The sequence below is a fragment of the Prionailurus bengalensis genome, chromosome C1 (genome assembly GCF_016509475.1).
Source record: "Prionailurus bengalensis isolate Pbe53 chromosome C1, Fcat_Pben_1.1_paternal_pri, whole genome shotgun sequence".
NCBI classification, from domain to species: Eukaryota; Metazoa; Chordata; class Mammalia; order Carnivora; family Felidae; genus Prionailurus; species Prionailurus bengalensis.
The window spans coordinates 32,989,295-33,007,019 of record NC_057345.1 but is presented as its reverse complement, the minus strand read 5'-3'; the positions used below and the strand labels follow the sequence as shown (position 1 = coordinate 33,007,019).

General features: G+C 37.4%; 1 protein-coding gene across 3 annotated transcripts in view; it reads left to right on the top strand.

The window, feature by feature from the left end:
- Nucleotides 1–17,725, top strand: part of FOXJ3 (forkhead box J3) — a 150,037-nt gene that overhangs the window by 38,153 nt on the left and 94,159 nt on the right. For all 3 annotated transcript variants that reach the window (XM_043574600.1, XM_043574602.1, XM_043574601.1), the window contains exon 3: nucleotides 12,770–13,094. In XM_043574600.1, the coding sequence (XP_043430535.1) occupies nucleotides 12,770–13,094 (325 nt within the window). The remainder of the gene's footprint in view (nucleotides 1–12,769; nucleotides 13,095–17,725) is intronic.

Below are 17,725 nucleotides of genomic sequence, written 5' to 3'. Positions count from 1 at the left end.
CCAGGAGTCTAAAAGTAGACATTAGAAGAATACATTTATGATACTCTGAGAACATCTCTAACTCAAGTAGTCTATACTTATTATAGACATTTCCTACTGTTAAACAGCTGTATGTCAGATTGCTTATTTAAGACTTACAGGAAATTTAGAGGTTGATTTTTGGCCTTTTCAAGTTTTGTGCATCTCATGAAAGGCCTGATGTTACCTACCTGTTGTGGCCAGGGAAACTTAAGTGATACTGGATGTTTTTAAAAATCCACAACGTGGATGAAAGGACTGATGTTACCTACCTGTTGTGGCCAGGGAAACTTAAATGATACTGAACATTTTTAAAAATACACAACGTGGAACTGAATTCAACTAAATTTGTTGTATGTTGTGCACTACAGAGACTTCATTGACCAAGGGGAAAACAAGCAAGGTGTCTTTTTCTTTTTTAAAGGTTTCTAATAGTTGTCATTTGTTGAATGTCTACTGTGTGCCAGGCATTAAGTGTGTGTTAGGGAGTTCCACATATTTTTTGTCATTTACAACTCAAAGCAAATCTGTGAGGCTTACAGGTTTGTTTGACTTGTTCGAGGTTGCAGTTAATAAGTGGAAGAGTGAAAATTCAAACTTTTTGAGTGACTTGAAAGCTCTTTTTTCATTACATTGTAATGTATTAGAAACTGATCTTTAGTCTTTAAGTTAATAAGTTATTATAACATGGTTCTTAAATTTTTTGGTCTCTCAAAAATTATTTAGTATCCAAAAAGCTTTTGTTTGTGTGTTTTATCTATCAAATTTTATTATGTTAGGAATTAAAACTAAGAAAAAATTAAAACATTTGTTAATTTACAAAGATATAACAGTAAGCCCATGATAACGTACTTTAAGAAACATTAAGTGTATTTTGCAAAAACAAAAAAAGTAAGAAGTTTGGCATTGGTTTTACATTTTTGCAAATTTTAAAAACTGGTTTAATAGAGATGGATTCTCATCTCTGCTTCTGCATTCAGTCTGATGTGATATCACCCATCACATAGCATCTGAAAAGCTCATCAAAGGACGAGAATGAAAAAAGCAGGTAACATCTTCCAATGAAAATTGTTTTGACCTTTCAGATTCCCTGAAAGGGTGTCTGTATCACACTTTGAGGACCAGCTGAATCATAGACCTCACGTGTAAAAGTTCAGGCTGTTTCTTTAGCATTTTCTGTGCATCATACTTAACACTAAATGATAAGATGGGATTAGCTTCCCAATGTTAGCCCTCTGCCAGCACTAATGGCAAACTACTTGTGTAATGTTGTATGGTAGGTTGAAGCAGTATGGTTGTAGAGAGGTCAGGATAAATGTACACTTAAGACAGGATGAGCCAGTGAATACATGGTATTCAGAGGACTTTTACTGTATGTACATTTTATATATGTGTTTTAAACTAAGTGTAAGGACTATTAATAGCAGGTTCTGTCTGGATTTTTAAAAAACAGCTGCAAAGATGGCTTTGGGCGTTCTTGTGTTAAAGGGATTAGTGCTCATCAGTCTGTCGGACTACTCAGATTCCAGTAAGTAAGTGAGATTTAAATGCAAAATATAGTATTTACTTAATGACAGAATGTAGTTGAGTGGTTAATGTCCAAAAATACTTATTTTTCCTTCCTACATTGTAGAGCAGAAGATACCTAAGATGAGAGGTACACATATAGCATAAAAATATTTTTTAATGTTTCGTTATTTTTGAGAGAGACTGAGCACGAATGGGAGAGGCACGGGGGATGGGGGGGAGATATACACGGAATCTGAAGCAGGCTCCAGGCTCTGAGCTGTCAGCACAGAGCCTGATGCGGGGCTTGAACTCAAGAACTGTGATATCATGACCTGAGCTGAAGTCGGATACTTAACCTACTGAGCCACGCAGGTGCCCCTAAAAATATCTTTTGATTGCATGATCCCTAAGTTTGTACACTGAGTGGAGTTATAACTATGAGTATAGCTTGTATAAATTTAAAATACAGCTTCATGAATTTAAGATTCTAGTTGGAGTAATTTGGAGATAATTTAGAGAAGGGCAGTAAATATATTAGGGCTTCAAATTCCGGTCCTGTTGGAGAAGTTCTGGACTTGAAACTTACAGGAAAAGGAACACAAGATGTGTTAATACTGTAAAAATATGTGAAGCATCATCATAAATAGAACTCTGACCAGTTCTAATTTTCCAAGAGAGAATTTAAAGAAATTTTCTTCTGTGTAGCAAGGGAGATACAGATTAACCTGTTAAAACTTTTAATTTTTTTTTTCATTTTCTTTTTATATATATTTTTTAATTTGAAAGAACATGAGCAAGGGAGGCAGTGTGGGAGAGAGAGAATCCCAAGCAGGCTCCATGCTCAGTACAGAGCCTGATGCAGGGCTTGATCCCATGAGCCTAGGATCATGACCTGAGTCAAAATCAGGAGTTGGATGCTCAGCTGAGTGAGCCACCCAGGCACCCCAAAACTTTTAATTTTTTAAATATTTATTTTTATTTAGTGTTAATTTAAATGTTTTATTTATTTGTGTGTGTGTGAGAGAGAGCACACACACAAAAGGGGAAGGGATGGAGGGGGTGGGGGGACAGAGGATCCGAAGTGGGCTCTGAGCCTGATGCAGGGCTCAAACTCGTGAACGGTGAGATCCTGACCTAGCTGAAGTTGGACAAGTCAACTGACTGAGCTACCCAGGCGCCCCTGTTTATTTATTTTTAAGTAATTTCTGTGCCCAACATGGGGCTTGAACTCATGACCCCAAGGTGAAGAGTTGCATGCTCTACCACCTTAGCCAGTTTAAACTTAAAAAACAAAAACAAAAACAAACCCCAAAACGAACCACCTCCCCTCCACCCTCCCCCCCCCCCCCCCAAACACCATGAGTTAATACCTTAAGACAGGTATATAATTGAGTAAATTGTGAACTTTTCTTCCCTTGGAGATCTTAATATTGTTGGTCTCCAAGATGGGTAATACCAGGACTTAAAAAAAAAATGACCCAATGAAGTTCTTTTTCATCTCTGATTTTATGATAAATACTCTGAAATCACATTAGTTTTTACAAATGGTGGTTGTCTCACTACTAAATCCCCCAGAATTTTGCATTAGTGAATATTCTTGGAATTTTAGGGGGAAAGAGAAGTTGAGAAAGTCAAGAGTTTTGGATAGTTCACTGTGTATTGGATTCCCTCCTCAATTATGATTCCTTCACCTGTATTTACACTTGAAACCACTGAGCATTTTTCAGTTTATCTTTTAAAAAGGCCATAAACTTAGAAAGTTTAAAGCTTCAGTTATTCATACCTTAGTGGAGATTAGTTTGATGCTGTCCATTTTTCTCCTAAATGGAGCAGAGATCACTGTTTTGAAAAGATGGGAGTTTTTACTAGAAAAGAAGAACAAGTAATTAATTTTGGAGTTTATAACACCAACCTTGGGGGCCAGTATTTAGAGACTTAGGACATATGAGATGGGAGATCCAAGGTATAGAAGGTAGTTAGAAGTATGCCATACATAAACCATATTGAAATTTTGTCAGGAACAAGCTGGTCCTGCACCAGGAAAATGGTAAATCTTCTTTTTTTTTTCCCTGGGTAACTCCTTTTTCTCTCTGCTGCAAGATGTCCAACTGGGGCTTTTATACTCTAAGAACTGTCGACCTAGAATTCCTTTATGGAATAAGTAGGATTTTGTGGGCTGCTGCAGGAATCATCTTATCACCTTATTTTATGGGGAAAAGTATGTTCTCAATTCTCATATACAGTCTACAAACAAAAATTTTAAATGTAATCCTTTCTGGGTCACTTTAGTGTATGAATGAGGGGCTCATTTCCATTGAGGTTGCTAAATGATTGTTGTGTCATTTAGGGCATGTAAGTCTAAAACCACTGAGTAAGAGTGATAACCATTTAAAATTTAGAAAATACTGGAGCACCTGGCTAGCTTAGTTAGTGTGACTCTTGATCTTGGGGTCTTGAGTTTGAGTCCCATGTTGGGTGTAGAGATTAAAATAAAATAAAATCTAAAAAAAAAATTAAAATTTAGAAAATCTTGAAGAGTATGAATTTGATCATAAAAATCGAGCGTGGACATTTATTGAGTGCTTATTGACTATAAGTTAGAAACTATTATTTTTTAAGTTTATATATTTTGAGAGAAAATGAGAGCAGGAGAGAGGCAGAGAGAGAGAGAGGGAGAGAGAGAATCCCAGGCAGGCTCCGCAACAGTTAGCACAGAGCCCACCGTGAGGCTCTGAGCCACCCATGTGCCCCTCTTTGAAACTATTCTTCGTGCTTTGTGTGTGTTAACTCGTTTAATCCTCACAGCAATCCTTTGGGTTTGGTACTGTTTTTATCCTCATCTTACAGATGAGGAAACTGAGGCATAAAGAGGTTAATTTACTTGTGTAAGGTCACATAGCTGAAAGTGGGAGAGTTTGGAATCTAATCCAAGCAGACTTGCTCAAGAACCTGTGTTCTTAATCACTAAGTCTTTTCCACTTTGCTGAAATTGAACTACGAGTAGAAACTTTGATTTTGCTGGTATATGAAAACTAAAGTAACACCAGCTACTTTTGCTTGGAAATAAATTATTATTGCATTTGTAAGTTAAAATTTAATTTTATGTCAGGGAGTCTGGGTGGCTCAGTCGGTTAAGCATCTGACTCTTAATTTCGGCTCAGGTCATGATCTCATGGTTTGCTGTGCTGGCATATGGAGCCTGCTTGAGATTCTCTCTCCCCCAGTGCCCCCTCTGCCCCCCGACTCTCTTGTGCTTGCTCTCTCTCAAAATAAATAAACTTAAAAAAATTAATTTCATGTCATATGGTTATAGAATGTAAAGTCAATTTATATTAGATTATTTTATTTCTTTTTAGGTTTCCACTACAAATCTGCCCCTGTGAGTACATAAATATTCATATGTACTCTTCCTCCTGTATCTTGAACTTACTTGCTCTTTTCTCAAGGGAGACAACCCAGAGTTTCATCCAGTTACTATAATTAGCTCAAGATCCAAGCTCTATAGCTGCAGTCTCTTTCATTAGATCCTGGTGTGGCTTCTTGTGGTTCAAAGATCTATAAACCAAAGATGAGTTGTCTGTATTCTACCTAATAACATAGTTGTGGAGAAGGAGTAAGGATAACAGCAATAAAAACTTATTCAGAAAAGAGGATAACAGGTAACACTCAACAGTCATTAATGCATTATAAAATCTTACTGGGTAAGAATGACAGTGACTCCCTGACAGTGTAATAAATTTGTTGATTTTGCTCTTTGATAGGGCCTCCATTGTCCCCTGTGCCCTATGAAAGATCCTACCTTGTCCATTATCTTCCATGGCCACATCTGAGATGGATATTATTGAAGATGCTCTTTCTGGTAAATGTGCAGCTTTTATAGCTCACTTCTTATTGATGGGCTTGGGTATTATTTTGGAAACATAAGAGCTTTTGTGTCTAGTCTCTTTCTCTCCCCCTACCCTCCATACGGTTATTTTAAAATACTTTGTAGAGTTTTTGCCGTTTTGATCTAAAGTATCTGCCAAGACAGTTTTTCAGTGTGAAGACTGTGCCCTTTGTGCTCCATTTACCCCAGGAATTTCCAATCTTGTTTTGGTGCTATGGAACCCCTTTAACAGTCTGGTGGAACCTGTGGATCTGTTTCAGAATAATGTCTCAAAATTCACAAAATAAAATACTTAGGATTATACAGGAAACTGATTCTGTTGAAATACGGTTGGCAAAATATTAACTTGAAAACGTCATAATATCTGTGCTTTTAACACTTGAAATAAAAGATCTAGTGGCAAGTCTAATACAGTAGTGTAATTTTAAAGTAGTTGACTTTAATAGTTGAGATTCTGCAACATTTGCATGTGATAGGAATATATTTGTTATTTTTATTGGTGGCAGAAGTCACAAGTACTGTTAATGCTACTATGATTTGTTGTCTGACTTCATAATTCAAGGGGATGCTAAATTTCAGTCACAAGTTAGTGGAAATGAAGAGTATTTTTTCCCCCATTCAGGTTCATTGACCTCTTCTGGGTTCTGAAGAAATGATGGTTCTGATGAGGCCATTTGAAACAGTGGTGGAGATCGTGGGTGGAAAGACAACACCCTTGCATCATTGCTTTTGTGTGGAAAGGCACCAGTCTTCTCTATTGCCAAGGCTGCAGTTTTGCAGCTACCATTCAATTACTTCACTTTGCTTCTTCAGAAACAGTTGGTGTTTTTTCAGCTATGCAAAGCTTTAAATTATGAGAGTGTTAGTTTAAATTGCAGGCCATAGGGAGTTACCTCCCTTAGCAAATCTGCATTTTCTCCATCTCTGCTTGCAACTCTAATCGAAGTTTATTTTATTTCTCTTACAACTTTGTTCTAAGTGACCGGAGGGAGCCAACACATGCCAGCATTCTAAAATTTTCCTGTATTTCTCTCCTTGCTCTAGCTTCATTTGGTATATGGTTTGCTTTCTAACTTCTGTAGATGACCAAATTTGACCAAATCCTTTTCATTCTTTAATAAGGTCACTAGCTTTCCAGCCTGCAATATCAGAGTTATTGTTTGCCTCATCAACTCCTGCTTTAAGAGTATCTTATTTTAGGTTCTATTATTTGTATCATCCCACTTCATGTCCCAAATTTCATGTTTGTTAATAATTGAATTCATCTGCTGATAGATATCTTTTTGTAGTAGTTTCACACAGAAGAAGTCTGGAAGGTAGGCAGTTCAGGGCTCAGATGGCAGCTTCACAATTTCTTCACAAAAAAATCAAGGACCCAGATTTCTTCTCTGCTCTCATATCCTCAGTGTGTGGCTTCCATTTTCAAAGATCACCTTGTGATCCAAGCTGACTTCTGGAGCAATAGCTACTGTGTCCACATTTCAGAGAGGAGGAACGGTAAGAGGTACAATGCCATCCAGAATGAAAGGTTGTATTCCTAAGGAAGAAGGTAAAAACAGATGTTGGGGGGCGGTTAGTAGTTTTCTGCCATAGACCTTGCTTCCAGTTGTCTTAGGTGCTAAGATGCTGTAACAAGAGTTATATATTTAAAAAAATATATACATATACATATACATATACATATACATATACACACCTTGAAATGCATGTGACTAGAAGTACTCCTGTGTTTATTACAAGGATTTCTTTTGAGTTTTCACTTGCTCAGTTTTTCTTATGAGTAAATCTTTGTTAACGATTTTTCTTTTTTTTTTTAATTTTTTTTTTCAACGTTTTTATTTATTTTTGGGACAGAGAGAGACAGAGCATGAACGGGGGAGGGGCAGAGAGAGAGGGAGACACAGAATCGGAAACAGGCTCCAGGCTCCAGGCTCCGAGCCATCAGCCCAGAGCCTGACGCGGGGCTCGAACTCACGGACCGTGAGATCGTGACCTGGCTGAAGTCGGACGCTTAACCGACTGCGCCACCCAGGCACCCCTGTTACGATTTTTCTTAAGTCTTTTAAGATGAAATGCCAAATGCTAGGAAGAGTGCAAGGATTCAGGAATATCTAGATCACGACATCATTATCCTCATTGTTCTTATTTTATTTTCCTTGGTGTTTTCTTCTTACCTTTATTTAGGAAGCCAGCAATATCTCTACCCACTTCCCCCCTTTTTGATACTGTTGAAAACTTGAAAACTTACCTGAGTAATCTTTGGTTACTTCTTGGGAGTTAGGGAAGTTGCAGAGGGAGGCCAAGCAATGTGCTAAAGTAGCTAGCAAGCTTATTTGGTATCGTATCAGTGGCAGTGTTTCCTAAAGTGGGATTAGAACCCTCTCCCCTGCCCTCATTTCATGACTTAATGTTGAGTTGTCATATCTTTAAAAAACTATTTTTTAGGGGCGCCTGGGTGGCGCAGTCGGTTAAGCGTCCGACTTCAGCCAGGTCACGATCTCGCGGTCCGTGAGTTCGAGCCCCGCGTCGGGCTCTGGGCTGATGGCTCAGAGCCTGGAGCCTGTTTCTGATTCTGTGTCTCCCTCTCTCTCTGCCCCTCCCCCGTTCATGCTCTGTCTCTCTCTGTTCCAAAAATAAATAAACATTGAAAAAAAAAATTTTTTTAAAAATAAAAAAAAATAAAAAAAAACCTATTTTTTAAATCTTTATTATTTTTGAGAGAGAAAGAGAGACAGTGCAAGCGGGGGAGGGGCAGAGAGAGAGAGGGAGACACAATGTGGGGCAGGCTCCAGGATCTGAGCTGTCAGCACAGAGTCCAATGTGGGACTCCAACTCCAGAACTGCAAGATCATGAGCTGAAGTCCAATGCTTAACCGACTGAGCCACCCAGGCAACCCTGAGTTGTATTTTGATGCTGTTTTACATTTTCATTTTATGCAGAAAAGATTTCTTATGGAACTTTTTTTAAGTAATATCATAGATTGAAAAATTTCAGACGTGAGTTTTCATACCCTGCTTTCTCCCATAAGTAACACTATCTTTTTGTCTTTGCTTCCATCTCCCCATTTTTCCCTGCTCTTCTAAAACTGTCTCTGTTCCTGTGTAGTGCTACTTGTCAGTCTGAGTCCTACTTTTTTTTTTTTCCCAGTTCATAAAGGACTTCAATCTTGTGATATCCTTACCTTGTGCTATTGTGTCTTCCCCCCTACCCCCCCCCCCCCCCATCTCTTCCTTTTAGCTTGTAAAAGTGTATGGTCTCACTTGTTTGGGAAGAACCACACCCACACCTTCATTGGATAGTCACTATTTCAGTCATTTAACCATCTTTTATTGACCCTTTACCCATTATGTTCCCAGGCTTTGGACAGAGAGAGAAAAGAAGAAAAGTTTCTTCTTCCAAGGACCTCATGGTCTCTGGAGAGGTGGATAAAGATCATTATAATCTTGTATAAATCCTGGGATAGAGATATTTGTATTCTATGGGAGCAGGATCTAGTTTAATTTAGGAAATGGAAGATAAGAAGAATGGATTGACTAGGCTTTCTGGAGAGGGAGGTGTTTGGGCTGAGTCTTGAAGAAAAAGTAGAAGCCAGCTAGGCAGTATTAGAAGGAAAAGACATTCCAGAAACGAATGTTCTTTATCCAAGTACTGTGTTTTTCAGATAACATGTACCTGGCATGGTGTTCAGTAGCATCTGAAGTATTAGTTGTGTGGTTACTGTCCTCAATGTGGAGGTGGAGGAAGAGAGAGTGAGGGTAGAAAGCTTAAGCATATGATGCAGTTAAACATATGAAACAGCATGGTAAATACCAAATTGAGGTTATAGTTGCTCCAGGAATTTAGAAAAGAATTAATAAAAACTAAAGTACCTGTAGTTTAATAGGAGAAAGGAAACCACTGAAAGTCTTTGGGCATGATGACATGAAAACAGTGCTCAGAGATTTCTCTTAGATGGTATGCTTGGACTCTGGAGGTGATTAGCAGAGAGGGGTGGTAAGAAATTAGAGTCTAGGAGTCCAGCTAGGAAGCTCTTGGAATGAGGTGAGGTAATGAGGGCCTGACATTTCTTAACTAGACTTCCATAACCAGATTCCTCAGAGCCTCCCGTGCTGTTGTTCTGTCACCATCTGTTCTTTTATACAAGTGGACTTCTGTCATCACCATTCCATTAAAAGGTTTCTTTCTAAAGTTACTGATCTGGCCAAATTTAATGATCATTTTTTTTGTGTGCTTTAGCGTTTAATGGAGGACCATGGCCACAGCCAGATGATGCATCAACAGTGGAAGCAGTTTTTACCTTACTGCTAAGAATATATAAAATTTAATAAATTGCAAACAGAAGCCGCATTTTTTCAGAGTTTAAATTTGAGGGGCACCTGGGTAACTCGGTTGAGCATCCCAACTTCGGCTCTGGTCATGATCTTGCAGTTTGTGAGTTTGAGCCCCACATCGGGCTTGCTGCTCTCAGATCTTCTGTCCCTTTCTCTCTCTGTCCCTCCCCCACTCATGCTTTCTCTCTCAAGAATAAACGACATTATAATTTTTTTTTTAGTTTAAGATATTTTATAGTGTACTTCACGTTTGATTTAGCAGAACCATATGAAGATAAGTACAACAATGGAAAGATTCTTACTCATGGTGTTTTTGATGACTAGGAACCATTTTCTTTCTAGTTTGTTTAGGTCTTAACTTTCTTCAAATCTTAGCCCAAGTTCTTTCTTCTCTACCTCTGAAGACTGTGGTCCATGTTGTCCTCTCCCTTTTTTGTACTATTAACTGCACCCAGAGCACAGCCTTGCTTTCTTTTTCAATTCTTCCTTATGTTTGGCCTTCCTAATTGGACTACAGTTTTCCAGAAATTTTATCATACTTCATGTGTGTGTGTGTGTACACAAAATTTTACTCTAACGGTCTTGTACATGTGTAATTATAAATTCTTGTTAACTGTTATAACATGTATTAAGTACCTACTGATTACATGTTTATATTACTGAGACACTCAAACTTTCAGTGGCACTGGGGGAAGGAAGCAGAAATTAAAGATGGTTCTGAATGGGGTATCTGCAATATCGGTTATATTCCAATTTGGAATGTACATTTATAGTAACTTTGAATATATATGTGACTGGCTCCTTTGGGAATTTGAACAAAATAAAGCTACTCAGTGGAGCCTTAATTGAGGCAAATAGGATGACAGCATGGCATAATAATTGCCGGTGTTTATCAATGAAATGTGAATAGTAATAACAGCAGCAACTACTATTAGCATCATCACCACCACCACCAGTAGCTAACATTTATTGAATACTTACTGTTTGCCAGTCACTGTTCTCAGTACTTTACATCAGGTGAGGTAGGTACTGTTACGCTCACTTTACAGATGAGGTATGGTAGAAAAGCTACTGGATTGAAATGAGGAGACCTGGGCTCTGGTTTCAGTTCTACTGTTAACTACCTTTGTGAATGGGGGCAAGTCTTTAACTTGAGATCTAGGGTACTTTGCCCACTCATTTGACAATCTGTGATGTCTGAGTTATCTTGTTGTCTTATTCCATAAGTTCCCATAACCTATTTCATGCTGGGAAAAAAGCATTTCATATAATGCTGAGAGTATAGAGCAGGATGGTAAGGTTTTTGTTTTTGTTTTACATCTCTGAAGGTGCTGTGTAGAGGAATTTAAGGTTTAGATATCAGAGGAATGCGTAGAGTAGAGATGGAGGGAATTTGAGGAAACGAAAAAGGTAAAACGATGGTTCAAAATCTCTGAAAAGCAAGGTAATAGGACTCTACTACAATGCAGATAGAATCCTCATGGCTGATTTTTGATTTATAATTGTTGTTGCCTAATCTGGTTTACTTTATAGTGCATTGCCTTGCCAGATAATCCTAGAGTGATATTATTAACTAACACATGATGGATGTTTCTTCTGTGTAAATGCTACCACATTTAATTCTCAAAGTAGTATTTTAACTGTAGGAACTATTACTTAATTTTACCAAAGAGAAAGCTGGAGTTTAGAGATATTAACATTTTCATTTCCCACAGCTAATAACTAGTGGAATCAGTACTTGAACTCTGATCTGACTTGAGAGGCTATGTTCTTTATCAATTCTGTATTGCTTCCCAGAAGTTCATATCCTAAGCACATATTCCATTTGGGATAAGGGCCTGTATTGGATTTTACTTACCACAAATTGTTTCTTTTGACTGAGGTACTTCAAGTTTCTTGTCTCCCCCCCCCCCCCCCTCATTATTTTGATATCACTTAGAAGTCTTTCATTAATTCTCTATTGTCAGGGTCATTATTCCTGTTTCTTTGATGGTATGGTAGAGAGGTTTGTATTCTCTGTTGAAAGTTAGCAATTCCAGTGTGAAGTGTCAGGCTTTGTTTCTATATTTTTATCTTCAATTCTTGGAGCAGCTTTCTCCCTTCTCCAGAATATGTGTTGACCTGGTAGATTTTTTCTTGTTTCTTTCTTTGGATGATAATGGCCTGCATTTTTTAGCCTTGGAGAGAAACGCATTATAGAATCCAGATCATTGGATGTTTGCATTCGCCTGTCCTGAGCTTTTAATGCTTCTTGCTATCCATTTATATGATTTAATCTCTCCTATCCTATACTCCCAGATCTTTAGTATTCTTAATCTTGTTCCTTGACTTTGTTTTTTGTTTTGTTTTGCTTTTTTTAACTGCCTGGGTACTGCATATTCTCTTTTCTCTTGTTCATCAGTGTCCTTGAATTTGCATTCCTCTTTTCTATCAGCTCCCCCAGCTAGCTTGTCTACTTACTATTCTTGTGTATCCTGCTTGCTTTTCCTACCTCCCACCTGCTCAATTCTACCTTCTTTCCTCCTTGGAAATTCCTGTGCCTATTTCTTGGTTACTTCTCTGACCTCTACTTTGGGTATTCTTTTGTTTGTGTGACTTCCCTAAAATTTGTGTAAAAGAAATGCCAGATGTACAATCTTAAGTTTTTAAAGGACCTGTGGTGTTGGTGAGTAAAGAGCTGGACTGCAGAGTTATTTTTCATACTGTGATCCTGTTGCCCTATTTAAAGTGACAGTCTTTTAGAAACATTGGCATTGGGATCACTTTGTGTGTATGTATTGTTCTGTATTTTAAACATTTTAAAACCAAATTGGTTGTGTTTTGGAGAGGAAGAAATTAAGAGAAAAGATTGGAAATATTGATCCCTTAAATATTTGGTTTGGTCATTAACATACTCAATCTTTTTCCTCCAGATTTAACTCAGGCTTTCCCTCACTTTGGAACTCCTAGATTTGTGAATATTGGATATTTTGAGAAGCAGGGGTTCTTTCCTTGATATTGACTAAGGAGTCTATTTACCTTCAGGATGACATCTGAACTGGAGAGCAGCCTAACATCTATGGACTGGTTACCACAGCTCACCATGAGAGCAGCCATCCAAAAATCTGATGCTACACAAAATGCACATGGAACAGGAATTTCCAAGAAGAATGCCCTCCTTGACCCAAATACAACACTGGACCAGGAAGAAGTCCAACAGCACAAAGATGGGAAACCTCCATACAGTTATGCCAGCCTCATTACATTTGCAATTAATAGTTCACCCAAAAAGAAAATGACTCTAAGTGAGATTTACCAGTGGATTTGTGATAACTTCCCATATTATAGAGAGGCTGGCAGTGGTTGGAAGGTAAGGATTTTATTTAAATTATTATTTTTATGCTGTGAACAGTAACAATATTGGCTTCTATTAAAGATAAAGCTTTGTAGAGGCTTATATAATTAAAAAAATTCTGATTAGTAGTCATTTTTAGGATGTCAGAAAGGGAAATTAAATGTTTTTTTATTAAGTGAATAACTTTATTTTTGGTAGAGTATCAATTTGTTAGAGTTTTATTATGTTACAAGACTGACAGCATAAAGTAAGACCAGAGATAATGTAGCATTCATTGGAAAACAATACCTATGGTTCAGGTAAGTTGATAGTGAGCTTATGGTTTAAAAAAAAAAAGTATTACAACTAGTATTGTTTTCATCATCTATGTTTTTTTTTCTTTTTTTTTCTCTTTAACTTTTTATCTTTATGAATCAGTTCTAGCAGTTTTTTTGTAGAATCTTTTGGGTTTTCCATATAGAGTATCATGTCATCTGCAAAGAGTGAAAGTTTGACCTCAACTTTTTATCTTGAAAGAATTTTAAATTTATGGAAGAGTTACATAAATGGTAGAAAGGGTTCCCATGTGTTTTTCATTCACTTGCTCTATGTTAATAACCTATATAAACATAGTACAGTGATAAAAGCTGAGAAATTAATGTTAGTACAATACTTTTGACTAAATAGTACTGTTAACTTCCAAGGCTTCATTCAGATCAGTTTCTCTCCTAATGTCCATTTATATTACAGGATTCAATTCAGGATCTAATCCAGGATCCTGCATTATGTTTAGTTGTCATGTCTTCTTAGTCTCCTCTAATCTGTAACAGTTCTTTAGACTTGTCTTTTATGACCTTGATACTTTTGAAGTGTCCTTGTCAGGTATTTTGTGGAAATGTTTGGTAGAATGGTATTGGATGGTATGTTTTATAGTATGGATATGTCTGATGTTTTCTCATGATTAGATTGAGGTAATGCATTTTGGGGAAGGATAATGCAGAGATGATGGACCCTTCTCTGTATGTCATATCAAGAGATACTTGCTGTTAGTGTGTCTGTCTTATAACAAGGTAATGTTAATCTTGGTTCTTTGGTAAAGGTGATGTCTTTCAGGTTTCTGCATTAAATTACTATTTATCACTTTGTAAGTTATAAAATGTTTTGGGGAGCTACTTAGAGGGCATACAAGTAAGTACCCTGTTTCTTAGGCTTTTGCTAATTTTAACATTCATTGGTAGATCCTAACTATAACAGTATTTATTATTTTCTACTAGTAATTTTTTTCTTTTCGTTCATTCCTTCTCTATATTAATTGGGATTCTTCTTCTTTTTTTAATTTTTAAAAAAATTTTTTAACATGTATTCATTTTTGAAAAACAGAGATAGTGTGAATGGGGAAGGGACAGAGAGAGAGGGAGACACAGAATTTGAAGCAGGCTCTAGGCTCCAAGCTGTCAGCACAGAGCCTGATGCAGGGCTCAAACTTACGGACTACAAGATCATGACCTGAGCCAAAGTCGGCTGCTTAACTGACTGAGCCACCCAGGCTCTCCTTTTAAAAATTTTTTTAATGCTTATTTATTTTTTGAGAGAGAGACACAGAGTGTGAGTGGGGGGAGGGGCAGAGAGAGAGAGGGAGAGAGAGGGAGACACCAAATCCGAAGCAGGCTCCAGGCTCCGAGCTGTCAGCACAGAGCCTGATGCAGGGCTCGAGCTAACAAGCTGTGAGATCATGACCCGAGCCGAAGTCAGATGCCCAACCGACTGAGCCACCCAGGCGCCCCTAATTGGGACTCTTCTGTATGGAAGATTTGTTCTTTATTCCCCTTTTATTTACTTAATAATTTATTTGCATAGTGTGCACTCATGGGCATTTATTCTTTGTGCTGTCATTATTTGTTATTCAAATTGTTGCAGCTTTGGCCATCAGGGGTCTTGCAAGTTGGCTCCTGTGCCCTTTTGACATGGCCCTATTATTTTGTTTAGCACTTCTTAACTTCCTGGCACCACAAGATGTTCCAGGCTCATCTTGTATCATTCCTGGTTAGCCCTAAAATTAACCAGTTCTTTAAGAAGCCCTGGTTCTCATCTGAGCTTTTTGATGGACCTTCACGTTGGTTTCCTACCTAATTTATGTTTTGCAACAAATAATTCAACTTATTTTTGTGCCTGCACACATTATGTTTATTTTCCTACATGGGAATTACCCAGTCGTGTGTTGTGTATGTGTGTATGTGCATGTGGAAAAAAGGGAGTTTATAGAGCTTTAGATGGTAGTTACTCTTTTTTTTTCTTAAGCCTTCCTGTCTCAACACTTTTGTCTTTTTGTTTGACTAGATTTATTAAAGGCATTTACTGATTATGCATTGTACTGTGTACCATGCTAGACAATCAAGTGTCTTAAGTTCCTTCGCATGTATCTTTTTTTTTTTTTTTTTTGCCTATTCCAACCTACTAGCTGTCCCTGGAAATAAAAACTGTGATTTTTTTTTTTCTTGCTTTTGTTTGTTTCTTACGTGTCCTTAGACTTTCTCCCTTCTGCCTTTTTTTCTAGTTGGTGTTATCCTATTTGTTCTTTTGGCTCATATGTTACCTCTCTCCTCCCTATAGAACTAATCTCTTGTGTTTCCGTATGCTTGATTAATGACAGTATCATAGATTTAGAGAATTTTGTTTAAATATCTTGTTTCATTAGTTTTTATTTCTGTACTCAAGTACTTAAATGATAGCTTCTTTTATTATTTTCTGTGTGTCAGGCACTACATGCCAAAGTGCCTTCTTACATCTTTGTCTTTTTAAGTCACACCACAGTATTAGGAAATAAGTACCATTACTGTCCAAATTTGAAAAGTAAGGCAACTAAGGCTTAGAGAAGAAGTAACTTTATAGAGTTTCTCAGCTATAGAAGAGAGGAGCTAATATTTGGTACCAGACTTGGTAGATTTGGAGATACCAAATCTCATGCCTTAACCATTGTGCAGGGCCTATAATTTTGCAAACAATGTATAAATGTTTATTGAATTTAATTTGCCGGGATGAACTGTCTCTTAACTGGCTGACTCGGTATGAGAAGTGATTGTAAATCGTATAATTTGGATAAGAGTCTATTCTTACAGAATAGTTCAGTGGAGGAAATACATAATAAAATTTGATCCATGAATCAAAAAGAAAAAAGTCATTCTAACCAAGTAGTAGTGATCTATCTAAGCTGTGTTTTCTGGCTTTACTACTAGGCACTACTATACAGTAGAGTCTTTTTATCAAGATTGAGGATGAGGGAAGGCTAGCAGATTTTGATAAACTTGTTTAGCATTGGAAAAACACAGTAGGTAGGGAGTAGAAATGCCCCAAATTTGAATAAGTGCCTTAGAAAGCCCACCAGAGATTCATGGGTCTATATCACTGGTTGTAAACTTGTATACTTGCAGGGACCAGAGAGGTGACATAAATGAGCAAAGCAAAAAAGATGCCTGAGGAGTGCATGTCTAATGTGGAGCAGGCACTTGTGGTTTTTAGGGCATATGTCAGATCTTAACAATTTTTTCCCAGAAATCTGGATTTTGTGTGCAGTTTCCCAATTTCTAAATGTTGTTAATTCTCGTTTTCTTAAATACTGTGCAGGCCAAACATGAGTCTGTTGAGTGAGTTCAGTTTATGGACTACAAATTTCCAATCACTATTCTAGATCATATCCTCTTGTTTTCAGCTAATTTAGTCTTTCATTCATTAAATTTGAAAAGGATTTATTTACATACTCTTATGAGCAGTATGTTGGGCTTTGGCAGTACTAAGAAACAGCACAGGGCCCTTAAGGAAGCTTATAATCTTTAATGGATAAGGGGGATATATATAAACAAGGAATTATGATGGTATGTAAACAGCTCTGTAATAGAGTGCCATGCTATGATGAATTGACTAATTGGGCACACCTACTGTGTGTAAGCCATAATAATAACTACTGTATATGTGACCTAGCAAAAGAGTGTTAAATGAGGGGTGAAACTAATAAGTGCTGTGAAAATTTAGAAGAGCTTATAGGAAGTGTGATGAGGTTCTAAAGTGAGTGGCAAAAAGACTAAGTAAGTGTTATGAGAATACAGGAAGGGTGAATCAGTAGAAAAGTATTGAGGAAGTGTAATTGAGCTCTGTTTTGAAGAAGAGTAAGATTTAGGTTTTTTTGTTTTTTTAAATAAAAAACACTCTTAGGAAACAGTTGGTTACAGGGGTTCTTGGGAGGGACCAATAAGAATTGGGATGGAGCCAGAATGCAGAGATTCCATGAATATATGAATGCCAAGCTGAAGAGCTTGGTCCAAATTTGGTAGTGAATAGTACATGGAGATCAGTTACATACTGCATTTACTTGTCTGACCTCAGCTTCAACTAAAGTGTAAGTCCACCTGAGAATGCCAGATCCAGTCTGCTGAATTCCATGCTGCTGGCCAGCCCAAGTCATATTCTGAAACTGGTTTGGAGGTAACTGTTACAGTTTCAACTGGAAGATATAATTTAGATATAACGAGGAAAGAAGGGGGAACGGGAGAAATGGGAAGGTGGAGGATGATGTTGCTCTTAGAACTAAAGACATTATCTGTTCTAGTCTCTTGCTTTAGGCAGACCTTTAATACTTCCAGAGATTGCCAGCTTATGATTATTCTTTAATTTTT